Source organism: Paramisgurnus dabryanus, chromosome 14 (genome assembly GCF_030506205.2).
Source record: "Paramisgurnus dabryanus chromosome 14, PD_genome_1.1, whole genome shotgun sequence".
NCBI classification, from domain to species: domain Eukaryota; kingdom Metazoa; phylum Chordata; class Actinopteri; order Cypriniformes; family Cobitidae; genus Paramisgurnus; species Paramisgurnus dabryanus.
The window spans coordinates 14,681,487-14,695,373 of NC_133350.1; the positions used below are offsets into that span (position 1 = coordinate 14,681,487).

The 13,887-nt window shown below is 34.7% G+C and overlaps 3 protein-coding genes across 4 annotated transcripts in view; 2 read left to right on the plus strand and 1 right to left on the minus strand.

Moving 5' to 3' along the window:
- Positions 1–3,577, minus strand: part of LOC135740744 (nidogen-1-like) — a 30,796-nt gene extending 27,219 nt beyond the window's left edge. For both annotated transcript variants that reach the window (XM_065259253.1, XM_065259252.2), the window contains exon 1: positions 3,267–3,577. In XM_065259253.1, the coding sequence (XP_065115325.1) occupies positions 3,267–3,455 (189 nt within the window). In that variant the 5' untranslated portion in view covers positions 3,456–3,577. The remainder of the gene's footprint in view (positions 1–3,266) is intronic.
- tbce (tubulin folding cofactor E) overlaps positions 1–13,887 on the plus strand; it is an 89,968-nt gene that overhangs the window by 32,479 nt on the left and 43,602 nt on the right. The gene's annotated exons all lie outside the window — the stretch shown is intronic.
- gpr137bb (G protein-coupled receptor 137Bb) lies at positions 8,581–13,814 on the plus strand. Its single transcript, XM_065259260.2, has 7 exons — positions 8,581–9,045; positions 11,444–11,493; positions 11,589–11,811; positions 12,068–12,217; positions 12,306–12,434; positions 12,520–12,641; positions 12,741–13,814. Exons 1-7 carry the CDS (start codon positions 8,668–8,670, stop codon positions 12,847–12,849), a joined length of 1,161 nt encoding a protein of 386 aa, XP_065115332.1. The 5' UTR covers positions 8,581–8,667; the 3' UTR covers positions 12,850–13,814.

Sequence of the window (13,887 nt, forward strand, 5' to 3'; positions counted from 1 at the left end):
TATATGTATGCATTTACAATGTTTGTTATTTAATATATCATATAATTGTAGTAAGCTGTATGCTTTCGCCTATGTAGTTGGCCACGGTATTATTGATGTATGTTGGGTCACTTGATGTCCAACCGCTGAAGTAAAACCACTTCTCTGTCCTTAACATCAGAACAAAAGAGTAATCCTGAGCAGAAATTAACTTCTGAGGCTTTCATTATGTGTTAAAACCAACTAACACAGGCCACTATGGTTTAAGAAAGAACGTAAATGCTCATAGAAATGAATGAATGGGAACCAGCAGGAGAGCCGGAAGAGCTTTAATAAACCTCTGAGCCGGAGACAGGAAGCCATGAAAATCACCAGAGATCTGAACTGATGACGCTTACAAGCCTCAGGCAAAACATCGTAGATGCACAGATCGGCAGTAAACGCCCACAAAGACATTAAACATCCGCCTGGAAACTCACAATAGCACCTCTGTCTGAAGGATTCGCTTATAAACTTCTTGACTTGAGTTTCTGAGAGTTGCTGTTATCTGAAACCTCATTATGTCATTCTTGGGTCAGTTCGTAACAATAGACACAATGTTTCTGTTGAACATCCCACTTAAACTATATGGGAGGATACGCTCACTATGATTGGACCGGCTGTAGGGAATATGCAAAGACAGATTGTGCCAACAAATGAGTGAATAAACCACCAGACTGTATAGAGCAATTCCATGCAAATGTCATCATTACCAAGTTTTTAACCATATCTCAGAAATCCTCCTAAGAACCGGGTTTTGGTTTGTCTATTTTGGGGTTAGGAAGAACCAATAAATGTAATAACCAAATGTGTTTTCTAAGAACATGAAGCAGTGCATTTGTCCATGTTTTTATACAACAGATTCCAGTTACACAGAATTAAGAATTATGGTGCAAACATCAAAAAAATTAATGTCCACATATGTGGACATCCAGGTCTTAGGAGGATATAACAATATATAGTGGCTTAAATACCGATGCAAGGTCTCTTTTTTAAGTTTTCAAACATTTTTTCAAATGAATTGTGCAGCTTTCAGGAATGGTTACATCATCCATAACAGAGAAATGTCCTTGTATTTTCCTTATAAATGTGCACAAATAAAATAAAATAAATATTATTCTGTTTTTTTGAAGAACCATCTTTTCTCCATTTATTGGGTATTACTGATTCTCGTTTGTGCAATTTAATTCAAACACTTTCAAAAAATGTATCATGAAGTTGAAACAACTTGGTTTTGCAAGTCAAAAAAAGTTTACATAACTTAAAAAATCAAGTTGCAATTGTTTAACTTAATTTTTTAAGTTAAAGTAACATACAAACATATGTTGATTTGACAAAAATACCGCATTTTACAGTCCACACCGTTTTTTGTAGAAAATTACAGTATTACTGGCAGCTGTTTGCCAGTAACTTACTGTAGATTTAAATGTAGGTTATATGGGAACCAAATCTGAATGAAAAAAAACAGAAAACAGTTGATGAGGATTTCTGGATCCCAGAATGTTTGCATGAGGCTTTTTTTATAGTTTTATTCACTGTAAAAAATACTTTGCTTCCTTAAAAATTTTTGTTGAGTTAACTCGGATTTACAAGTCATTTCAACGTACTATTATTTATCTTGACTAAAGATGAGTTGTTTTAACTACAGGTGAGTTGTTATAAATAATAAAATTAAGTTGCCTTTTTCAACTATATTTTTTAAGTTGTGACAACTCATCTCTGTTGACATGACTTGTAAATCTGAGTTGATTTAACAAAAAATTTTAAGGCAGCAAAGTTTTTTTTACAGTGTTCTGTAAAGACAAAGAGTTGTTAATGTTTAATGTTCATTTATCTTTGAGCAAACTGTTGCCAGTAAATAACATCAAATTTTATCTACAGTAAGTTACTGGCATACAGCTGCATAACTACAGCAAAAAAAAAAAATTACAGTGCAGAACTTCTACAAAGTATGTGTCTCCAAAAAAACTTATCTCTGGAGTCTCAGGAGTTTAGGATCATTTAAAGTAATGGTTCTTGGTAATAAATACATTCTCTGAGAAATAATTTTTGACTGAAATGTCACATTTATAATGCTGGAATTTCTCTATAGTATATCTGCTGGTGACTGTTTTGTATTGTTTCCAATAAAAATGTCATTTTTTTAAAAAAATCTCTCAAATGAGCAAACATGGACCATAAACAAGTATGCAAGAGGAATGAAATATGTGTAAGTTTAGGAATGATGGGTGTTCCAGTTCTGGGCTCAGATTCTCTGTTGGCCTGAGCAAACATTTCTGCATCAACTTACACCTGCACAACAGACAATCAAACTATTTTCTTCAAAAACAGAAAGGTTTGCTATTACAAAACCTTAAGAATTTGTAAAAAACGTGATTTCACTTGCCCTCATTTCAGATAAAATATCAGTCTGATTATCGAGTAAAACTGAGAGCAGATTATATTTAGTTAAAACCGTTTCAAGATTAAACTCAACATCTCTCCAGTTCCTTAACAAACCCCCAACTCATCTACACATCTATAGAAAAATCACATCAGGACAGACACCTACTGTAAATATTTACATCTCTACACTGTTTTCTTTCCACAGGGGGTTTCAAAGACAAGAGAGATGGAGAGACAGACATTTGCTTTGGCTCTTTATCATGTCAATAAACCAATTTGAGATTGAGTAAGAGAGAGATAGAGATAGTGGTTCAATGCTTTAATATCAGTGATGCGATGTTCATTCATTTTGTATACAAATGTAGTTTTATATAATCTGTATTTTATATATGATGTATAGCCACAAAATTCCCCATTTACTATGTTTGCAGCAATTGGATGTATATCTAATTATACTTGTCGTACATATACTTAGATCTGGTTAGTCTTGTTTCCATGTGAAATGACAATAAAGTTCAATCTAATGTCATTCTACTAATGTTGATATAGAATAACCAATAATTATTCATAATTTTAATCCATTAGCACTAAACTCTCACAGACATTGAGTTGGGTTTAGTTCTTTGAGGAACAGAGGTCTTCCTCATTCATTCCTCATGGTCTATTTGAAATAAATAAATAAATACACAAATAACTTTGCCCTAAATTTCTTTTAAACTAACGTTACCACAATATTCTGCTGGTCTAAATCTAAATCAGTATGATTAATTTTCAATAACATACCAACTTGAATAATAAAATATTTAACAGCAGATATACTTTCATTTAACAATATATAAACAATGAATAGATGTCTGACTTACATATACTGAGTCGAATTTTTCTTTGAAGAAGAAGAGAGTCAGATTAAGCTTGAGCTCGAATAATGAATCAGATCCAGCATCCAGAATCTGATCACCAAACTTGATCCCATAATCAAAGATCTGATCTTTGGTGACACACTGGACTGACACCAGCAGAGCCACAAAACCAAGAGTGCACAGAAGAGACATTTATTAACTCGATAAACTCCTCATATAACTTATGTGCGCTTATTGTCCATATGAGGCTCCTCTGTGCTCCTCTGATCTTCTCTAGAGATCTTCAAGAAGTTCATGATGGGGCGGAGCTGAAAGTGCTGAAGGAGCTCGTGCATTCACATTCATCACGTCCCCTCCCCAGCAGTTTAAAACAAAAGGCTGGGGGTGGGGGGTTGTTAGCACAGCCCCGTGAACTTATTTTAATTCTACATATCGGAAATTATTCAGACATCGCAAAATGTACTTGACAAGTTGAGTCTGGATTACGTTAATTTACCTTTTTAATCTACAGCACCGGACATCAGTACCCAGATAGCCACTGGACACTGTAACGGAACAGGACCGCAACCGCAAAACGATACAGCCGGACTCGTTCCTGGGTCCAAACGCACAACGGGCCGAAGCCGTTTCTGGTCTGTTATTAGGGGTTGTTGCGGATATGTACCAGCGCCGATCCAGCGCTGATTCAGCACCGCCTGATCATCAGTATCGGCTCAGATTCGAATTGCAGATCTGGACCAAATCAGTGTCAGACACAGCTAATGTCTTTCGGTTATCTTTGGGAAAAGTGATCTGGGCCAGATCTGTAAAATGATATAAATACTGAACTGATGTTTAAGCTGAAACCTCTATCTGGCACGGATCTGGTTCACAATCAGAAAACGTCTCTGAGATAGAAACGGAGGCAAGGGGCTTAAAACGAATCCGGGCCAAATGTAATTGCTATCTGGGTACGCGCGCTCTTATTTTGTTTACCGCGCATGCGCCCACCCTTACGAAAATTAACCATGGTTATATTGTGGTAAAAGTGTAGTAACCATGGTTTTTTGGTGTATTGATTACTATCAGCAAAACCATGGTTTTACTACACTAACTATGGTTTAACTATGGTTTTTGAAAACCATGATTGTCAAAACCATGGTTATTTTGTAGTTACTATGGTTTTACTACAGTATGGTTTTTTTGGTTTTAACTGTAGTAAAACCATGGTTAATTTTCGTAAGGGCAGACACAATCAGTTTTAATTAAACATGACAACGGTGTTTTTATCCTGTACTAAATAATAAATTCGATGGAAAACTTGGTTACTGTAAATCATATTAATAAATTAATATTAAAATACAATAAATTGGCTTTCTAGGTAACAACAGCGCAACGCTTTCTTTGCATTACTTTAATAGTGTAGGTAAAACATTCAGTTGCTCTGTTAAATATGGAAGCCTATTTCTGCCACGTTTTGTAAAAATGTTTAGATAATAATGACACAATAACTCATTATTATGACTCAATATCTCATAATATTGAAACACTTTCTAAAAATACAGACTTTGTATTTCATAATAATGACTTTATCTTTTAATTATGACTTAATATGTCATAATATGACTTTGTATCTCATAATAATGACTTAGTATCTCATTATGAGTTATAATGTCGAAAGAATGACATAGTTTCTCATTATTCTGAGATACTAAGTCATTATTCTGAGATACTAAGTCATTATTCTGAGATACTAAGTCATTATTATGAGATACTATTATTTTGAGATAATAAGTAATTGTAATGAGTTGTACCGCAAGGCTGTTGAATGCTGTATTCTGATTGGCTGAGAAATGTTCCATGGGTGTTGATTATTTTTCTGTAAACCCCACACCTTACCTGTCAAATGTCTTAAAAATAGGCACCAGAGCAATGTTGTGGTAAGTGTGGTATAAGCGGAATAATTGACTCCGGTCCTTTGAATTATTTGAAAATAATGCACACCTGCAGTGTAATGGCACTCTGCATCACGTCGTGCTGCAGTACCACCTTGGTGTGCATTATTTACTTATTATTCAATGGCCTGACGTCAATTATACCTTACATACTAAGTCATTATTACGAGACACTAAGTCATAATACTGAGTTATTATGTTGTTATTAAGACTTAGAAAATCAAAACTAGTTAACCAAATGTGGTGGAAATAGGCTTCCATAGCTAAAACTGCTTCATTTACATAATCGTGTATCAATGCACTTCTGAGGAGACTCAAATATAGCACATGTGTAGTTGTTATCTAACCTTATCAAAGTAAAGATTTATAACCCCCCCTATAATTACACCATCATTTACGGACCGTTCTCATTATATATAGGCTATTTATAAATCAATTAAAATACATATATCAATGCGACTTTCATGAAGTTATCAGTAAAAGCCTTTGACTAGATAAAATAGTCCCTGATCGATAGTGAACATGTTTCAGATGTTTACGACATTGCTACAGGTGCTGTGCAGTGATACACAAAATCATTGAGTGCAGCGGTTATAGCTGTGTTTTACCTTGCATAAACAGCTATTGACCTATTAGAATCAAGGACTGGAACTAACCATTTTGTAAGGAGTGTTTGTTCATCATATAGGTTTCAGCAGTAACAACATAAACAAACGACTTTTGTGGAACAAACATAACTTTCGGTAAACGCTTTAAAGAATCAATAACAACAAAGTCATTTTACGTTAGTTTATTTCTGATAACAAGCAAAAGAAATAACAAGTAGATTACCTTAGTTCAAATAGCTCAAGCGTATCAAAATTGACATTTCATAGGATGTACGCGAGTTGTCCAGTTTACGCATCTAGACAGAACTTAACTTCCGGTTTAATGGTCTGACTAGTGGCTAAACTTGCTTGTTATCAGAAATAAACTAAAGGACTGTTGTTTTTGATTCTTTGTGGAAGTTTACCAGAAGTTATGTTTGTTCCACGAAAGCCGTTTGTTTATGTTGTTACTGCTGAAACTGTCTATATTGTGTTATCTGACAGTACAGTATGATGCCCTTGCACAGCAGTCACTCAGTCAGCACTGTACCTAAGACTGTATTTTCTCTCTCTGCACTGACTTTTAATGCCTGTATAATCATGTTTCACAACAACAGACAAATGAGAGAGAAAGATCAGGTAAGGAATGTTCTGCGACTGTCACTTATCCTGCAAAACAACAGCTTATTATAACATACTTGACAAATGTGTAAATAACTGTTTATATCTTCAGTGCTACAGTCTAGTTGTGATCTTTCATCTTTATTCTGATCTGTTCACACCTCACAGATCTGTGGTCCAGATCTTCACAATCAGTCTGCTCAAAAACAGAAGACAATCAGGAGAAACCCAAAAGCTTCTGTTGAGGTTTAACTTACTGAAACATTACTACATGATTCAATCACATCCAGACACATTACATGTCAAACACATATTGAGAGGGATAAATAATGCACTTTTATTTGGTGTAGTTTTACGAGGTAAAGCTGCATATTTTACTGCCTAACAAGTTTCACATCTTCAGTCTTTTTAATGTGTTACTGTCGCCATCTGCTGAGCTACATCATTTCATCAATTCAGAAATATGATCCCGTATGAAGAACATGTCCAGCTTATATTTCAGTGCAAAATCAAAAGAAACAATGGAGGTTTTGCATGATAAAGAGTATTTTCAGCATATCAGCCCATTCTTATAATTTGCATATCAATTGCATTGCTTAGTATGGGTTTTTCTTTTTTCTGTTTTTTACCAATGTCACCTTGGGTTTGGGGTTAGATCAACTATTTGTTACCTAAAATGACATCCCTTCCCAAACCCAAATATAACCTCAACTCCAAGTGACCATGGTTTATAAAGGTTAAGGGGCGGCATTATTATAATAAGATCCCCTTCTGACATCACAAGGGGAGCCAAATTTCAATGAACTATTTTTTCAGATGTTTGCAGAGAATGGTTTATCAAAACTAAGTTACTGGGTTGATCTTTTTTACATTTCTAGGTTGATAGAAACTCTGGGGACTAACACTCTAGCACTTAAACATGGAGAAAGTCAGATTTTCAAGATATGTATACATCAATAAATTAAATTAATTAATAAAAAAATAAATGTATTGACTGTATTTGCTTCAGATAAACCATATATACATGAATAAATGAAATTAATTAATAAAAAATAAATGTATTGACTGAATTGTTTCAGATAAAACCATATATATATATATATATTTATGAATAAAAAAAATTAATTAAAAAAATGTATTGACTGTATTTGCTTCAGATAAAACCATATATACATGAATAAATTAAATTAATTAATAAAAAATAAATGTATTGACTGAATTGTTTCAGATAAAACCATATATATATATATATATTTATGAATAAAAAAAATTAATTAAAAAAATGTATTGACTGTATTTGCTTCAGATAAAACCATATATACATGAATAAATTAAATTAATTAATAAAAAATAAATGTATTGACTGAATTGTTTCAGATAAAACCATATATACATGAATAAATTAAATTAATTAATAAAAAATAAATGTATTGACTGAATTGTTTCAGATAAAACCATATATATATATATATATATATATTTATGAATAAAAAAAATTAATTAAAAAAATGTATTGACTGTATTTGCTTCAGATAAAACCATATATACATGAATAAATTAAATTAATTAATAAAAAATAAATGTATTGACTGAATTGTTTCAGATAAAACCATATATATATATATATATATTTATGAATAAGAAAATTAATTAAAAAAATGTATTGACTGTATTTGCTTCAGATAAAACCATATATACATGAATAAATTAAATTAATTAATAAAAAATAAATGTATTGACTGAATTGTTTCAGATAAAACCATATATATATATATATATATATATATATATATATATATATATATACATATATATATATATATATATATATATATATATATATATATATATATATGAATAAATTAAATTAAATTAATTAAAAAAAAATTAATGTATTGACTGTATTTGCTTCAGATAAAACCATTGAATCAAATCCACACACACACACACACACACACACACACACACACACACACACACACACACACACACACACACACACACACACACACACACACACACACACACACACACACACACACACACACACACACACACACACAACACACGCACTCTCTCCTCACAATAGACCAGCCAATCAGCTTCTCCATATTCTGATCATGTGATGGATCCTTTTACACTGGAGCCAGAATTCTCTCCCTCCCTCCCTCCCTCCCTCCATCCTCTCCTCTTCACGACTCTGATGAGAGAAGACTCTGTGAGTTCTGAGGACTGATAAACGGATACAGACAGAGAACATTTATGATGGAGAATGAATCCAGATCAGTTCAGCAGGGAAATGCCTCCCTCTCTCCTCCGACTCTCACACCTGCCATCCCTCCGTACGTCAAGCTGGGCCTGACGGTGGCCTACACCATCTTTTACTCCATCCTCTTTGCCTTCATCTATGCTCAGCTGTGGCTGGTGCTGCGTTACCGGCACAAACGCTTCAGTTATCAGACGACATTTCTCTTCCTGTGTCTGCTGTGGGCGGCACTACGAGCTCTTCTCTTCTCCTTCTATTTTAGAGACTGCGTGACGGCCAACGCTCTTGGACCGTTCTCATTCTGGCTGCTCTACTGTTTCCCCGTCTGTCTGCAGTTCTTCACGCTCAGTCTGATGAACCTGTACTGTGCTCAGGTGAGAACTCAATGTTCCCAAAGGAATGCAAGCAGGATTCCTCTTGGAATTCTGTCATTATTAAAAAATCTAACCAGATGGATTCATACAGGACATTTTCTTAAAGGATACAAAACCAAATCTTTGGGAACACATGGGTCAGAATGTCTGTCACAATTTGGAATCAATTCTAAAGCAACGGAATTTTCTAGAATAGGAAAATTATGATAGGATAAAACTATATAATTATATTGCTAATAACTTAATATTATGACCTATTTTCTAAACATTTTTGGATCTCTGATGGTTTTTACACTGATTTCCTTTCGGCATAACTTCTACTCAAAACATGCTCAATAGCTGTAAATAAATACTATGACAGCACATTAGAAATCAAATAAGAATAAATCCTGATTAATATTTATTGTTTATCCAGTCTCAAATTATGTCATTTAAAATTTAATTGTGATATAATTTATTCTTCCAAAAAGAAAAATGTGATTTACTCCCACTCAAACGTATAAATATGCCATATATGGCAGGTGAATTATATATAAGGAATTCTGCACATTTCCTTTAGGATTTTTGAGAGGATTGTATTATGTGGAGACAATGATGAATAGATTCGAAGTGGACCTAAGATTTTAGAATCTGTGCACATATGTGACATACACTGAACCTGTGTCATATATTGAGGATATTGACTGTGTGTGCAGTGACAATGTTGTATAATAGATGTATAAGTAAGGACGTACGGTATGACATACGATAGATGTATAAGTGATGACGTACGGTATGACATACAATAGATGTATAAGTGAGGATGGACGGTATGCCATACGATAGATGTATAAGTGAGGACGAACGGTATTACATACGAGAGATGTATAAGTGATGATGTATGGTATAACATACGATAGATGTATAAGTAAGGACGTACGGTATGACATACAATAGATCTATAAGTGATAACGTACAGTATAACATACGATAGGTGTATAAGTGATGATGTACGGTATGGCATACGATAGATGTATAAGCAAGGAGGACGTACGGTAAACCATACAGTAGATGTATAAGTGAGGACGTACGGTATGACATACAATAGATCTATAAGTGATGACGTATGGTATAACATACGATAGATGTATAAGTGATAATGTACGATATGACATACGGTAGGTAGATGTATAAGTGAGGATGTACGGTATGACATACAGTAGATGTATAAGTGAGGACGTACGGTATGACATACGATATATGAATGAGTGAGGACGTACGGTATACCATACGATAGATGTATAGGCAAGGAGGACATACAGTATACCATACGATAGATGTATAAGTGATGATGTACGGTATGACATACAATAGATGTATAAGTGATGACGTACGGTATACCATACGATAGATGTATAGTGAGGATGGACGGTATGCCATATACGATAGATGTATAAGTGAGGATGTACGGTATAACATACAATAGATGTATAACTGAGGACGTACGGTGTCATGAGCAATCCAGTCCCCCCGAGCAATTCTGCCCCCCTAGGACCCCGCGTAATTCCATTGGCTGAAAAAACTCCTCATGGGTAGCCTTTGTAGCGCCTTATTACAATTCCTTCAAAATTTCGTGATGATTTATATCGTTAGAATGTTGTTAAAATTACAATTGGTCTATTTTAAATTATCCGTTTAATATAGTAGTATATAACTGATGCTCTAGGTGGTGAGATCTACCAAATCTCGTTCTTAGATTTTTTTTAATTAGCTTAACGTGACGTACCAGCTTAGCATACAGCTATCGGGTAAAATAGCTTAACACAAACACCAGTTGCACTCACCGTAATAACGTAATGTCATTTTTTTTAATCCTGAGGTTTAAAAAAATATGTTTCACGTTCAGATAACTTAGTAATCAATAACATAAAATTGAAATGTGTTTTTGTTGTGTAAGGCAATTAATTGGGTTTTTAGGCGATTACGTGTGTCATTACGTGCTGCTCACGTGTTTGCAACATGAATATTAGTTCATTATTATATTATTTTTGTAAGCTTTTATTTTAAAAATATTTTGTATGCTTCTATTTTGTAAAAAGTACCTAGCTTGCTACACCACTAACGCAGCTTCGATTAGCCATTAGCATCAAGATATCGCGATGACAAGTTTTTGACCAGGCATTACTGCTAGGTACCAATTGGGGTCCTAGGGGGGCAGAATTGCTCGGGGGGACTGGATTGCTCACGACAACGGTATAACATACAATAGATCTATAAGTAATGAACACTCTAGCAACTACTTGACAACATGGACAAGCAGCTTCCACATTCTGTCTTATAAAATGTAAAAATGCATTTGAAAAATGATCCAAGATCTCACAATAAACCAGCAGCTAATAAATCATATTTTTCTTTACAGGTCTTCTTCAAAGCAAAGTCAAAATATTCACCTCATCTTCTTAAATATAAGTGAGTTCTGAAACATTAGCATTGACTCTTAGTTTCTCACCTCTTTATAATGATCCTTCATCAGCTCTTTTGTGCTCCTCTTCATAAATTATCAGGTTTCCTCTCTATCTGCTGTTTGTTGGAGTGAGTCTGTTGTTTCTTCTGGTTAATCTGACGTGTGCTCTAATGGTGAAGATGACGGACACACAGGTGAAGAACATCGTTCTGGTGCGGGTGACCATCAATGACTCTCTCTTCGTCCTCTGTGCCATCTCTCTTGCCGTCTGCCTCTATAAAGTGGCCAAAATGTCTCTGGCCAGCATCTATCTGGAGTCAAAGGTAATAAAAGACCGACAGCTTGAGTTCATGTCTGATCACAAGTGACACAGAATACAGTTTTGTCATTTTAAACATCACATTTAATGTAATACCTGTTGTTAACATCCAACAATGTAAATTTTGTTGTAATGACTCCAAAATAACTCATATAAAACCTTAGTTTAACTCATAGTTGACCTATATGCTATATTCCTTGTCTTTTAAAAATATCAGAGCAACTATAACTCATTTTGATTCTCATATTTTTGTCTTGTAGGGAACATCTGTGTGTCAGGTGACCCTGATCGGCCTCATGGTTATATTGCTGTACGCATCACGGGCTTGTTATAATTTAGTGGTCTTGGCTCTCACAGATATAGAGACGATAAATGCATTTGATTACGACTGGTATAATGTTTCTGATCAGGTGGGCATCTCTCTCTCTCTCTCACTCACTGTATTATACATGCAAGCATTAAAACAGAAATAAAGCAGATGACATCTCTGCCCTGCAGGCGGATCTCAGGTCCAGTTTGGGTGATGCTGGTTATGTGGTGTTTGGAGTGATTCTCTTCGTGTGGGAACTACTGCCCACCTCTCTGGTGGTCTACTTCTTCAGGGTCCGCAAGCCTGCACAAGACAAGGTGAGTTTAAGTCTGTTTCATGTGTGTAAAGTTTCATTCTCAGCATCTCATACACTTCTCAAATCTGTGTTCTGGTCAATTCCAGAGCAGTTCTGCCATTCCCAGCCACGTGTTCACAAACAAGCCGTATTTCTTTGACAACCCCAGACGTTACGACAGCGATGATGATCTAGCATGGGTATCCAATCCCACAGCTACATCCACCAGGTGAAACCGTCCAGAATTTTTGGTTTTGATAAAACTCGAGTTTAATGGCTTTGTCATGCCAACCTTATAGCAGTAATAACTTTGTTTCTCTCTGTGTAGTTTATCTTCTGATGGCTATGACTGGAACAGCCGAAGCAGCAGCTTTCTGGTCCATCTGGGAGGAGACGATCAGCGGTCGTCCATAGCAACAGTAGGACTTCACCGTTAACAGCACGGCTTCATACTGTAATACAGTTATGTGTAAATCTGAGATGCACCGCACTTTAAACGCCCGCATACACACACAAACACACACACACGAGTAGTGTCAACGTGACAGCACTGAAAGTCTAAGTTGCCATGGCAACTGCATCATGAGGAGTGCATATCGTCATGGTTACCACGCTCAGAACGATGTTTATTTTAAACCATGTGATTCAGCAGCAGCAGATACAGTAGAGGCCCACGTCTGCGGTCGCTGTACTTGGATAACAATACTAACATACTGCATACTACACTTTTACATACTTATAAAAATAATAAGCATTATGTTAGTATTCTAGAAGTATGCAACAATTAACACCTCAATCGGCAGTGTGCGTCATTCTTGTCATGTGACCTTATTACGTTGCATGTTTAATACACTGAGTGGCGTCCGCTTATCATTAAAAAAATAACTTTTAATATGAATAATACATTTAATATTTTTAATGCAGTTTTGTGTAAACAAAAAATCTTTACTTTTGGCAGTCCAAAGAAAATATGAACCAAGCAATCCTGGCTGATATTATATGACATTTGATACTTTATTTGTACGGAAATTTTAAGTCACGTTAAGTGTTTTGCTTTGGTATATCATACATACATACATACAGTGCAAAATAGTTCGATACTACGCAAAGCATGCATACTGCAATAATAGACAGAGTAGTATGACATTATGGTATTATTAACACGTCTCAGAAATAAACCTTATAAACCGTGATGATACTGTAAATCTGTTTATGTACAACACAATCACATCTGTTTGTGAAATAAATTCAGTAGGATTGTAAAATAATCTGTGTACAGCATGAATTCACGTTACGCTGTAAATATGTGTCTTTGTACATAGACCTGTTAAAAAACACTGATGTATTTAAATATATATTTATGATAAACAGTATATTTTTTGTGGTAAATGTGATTCATGAAGATGTTGTGTCACATTGAATCGTAAATGATTGGACTTGATTCTTGTTCAAAAAGTACAAACACTGAAATAAAG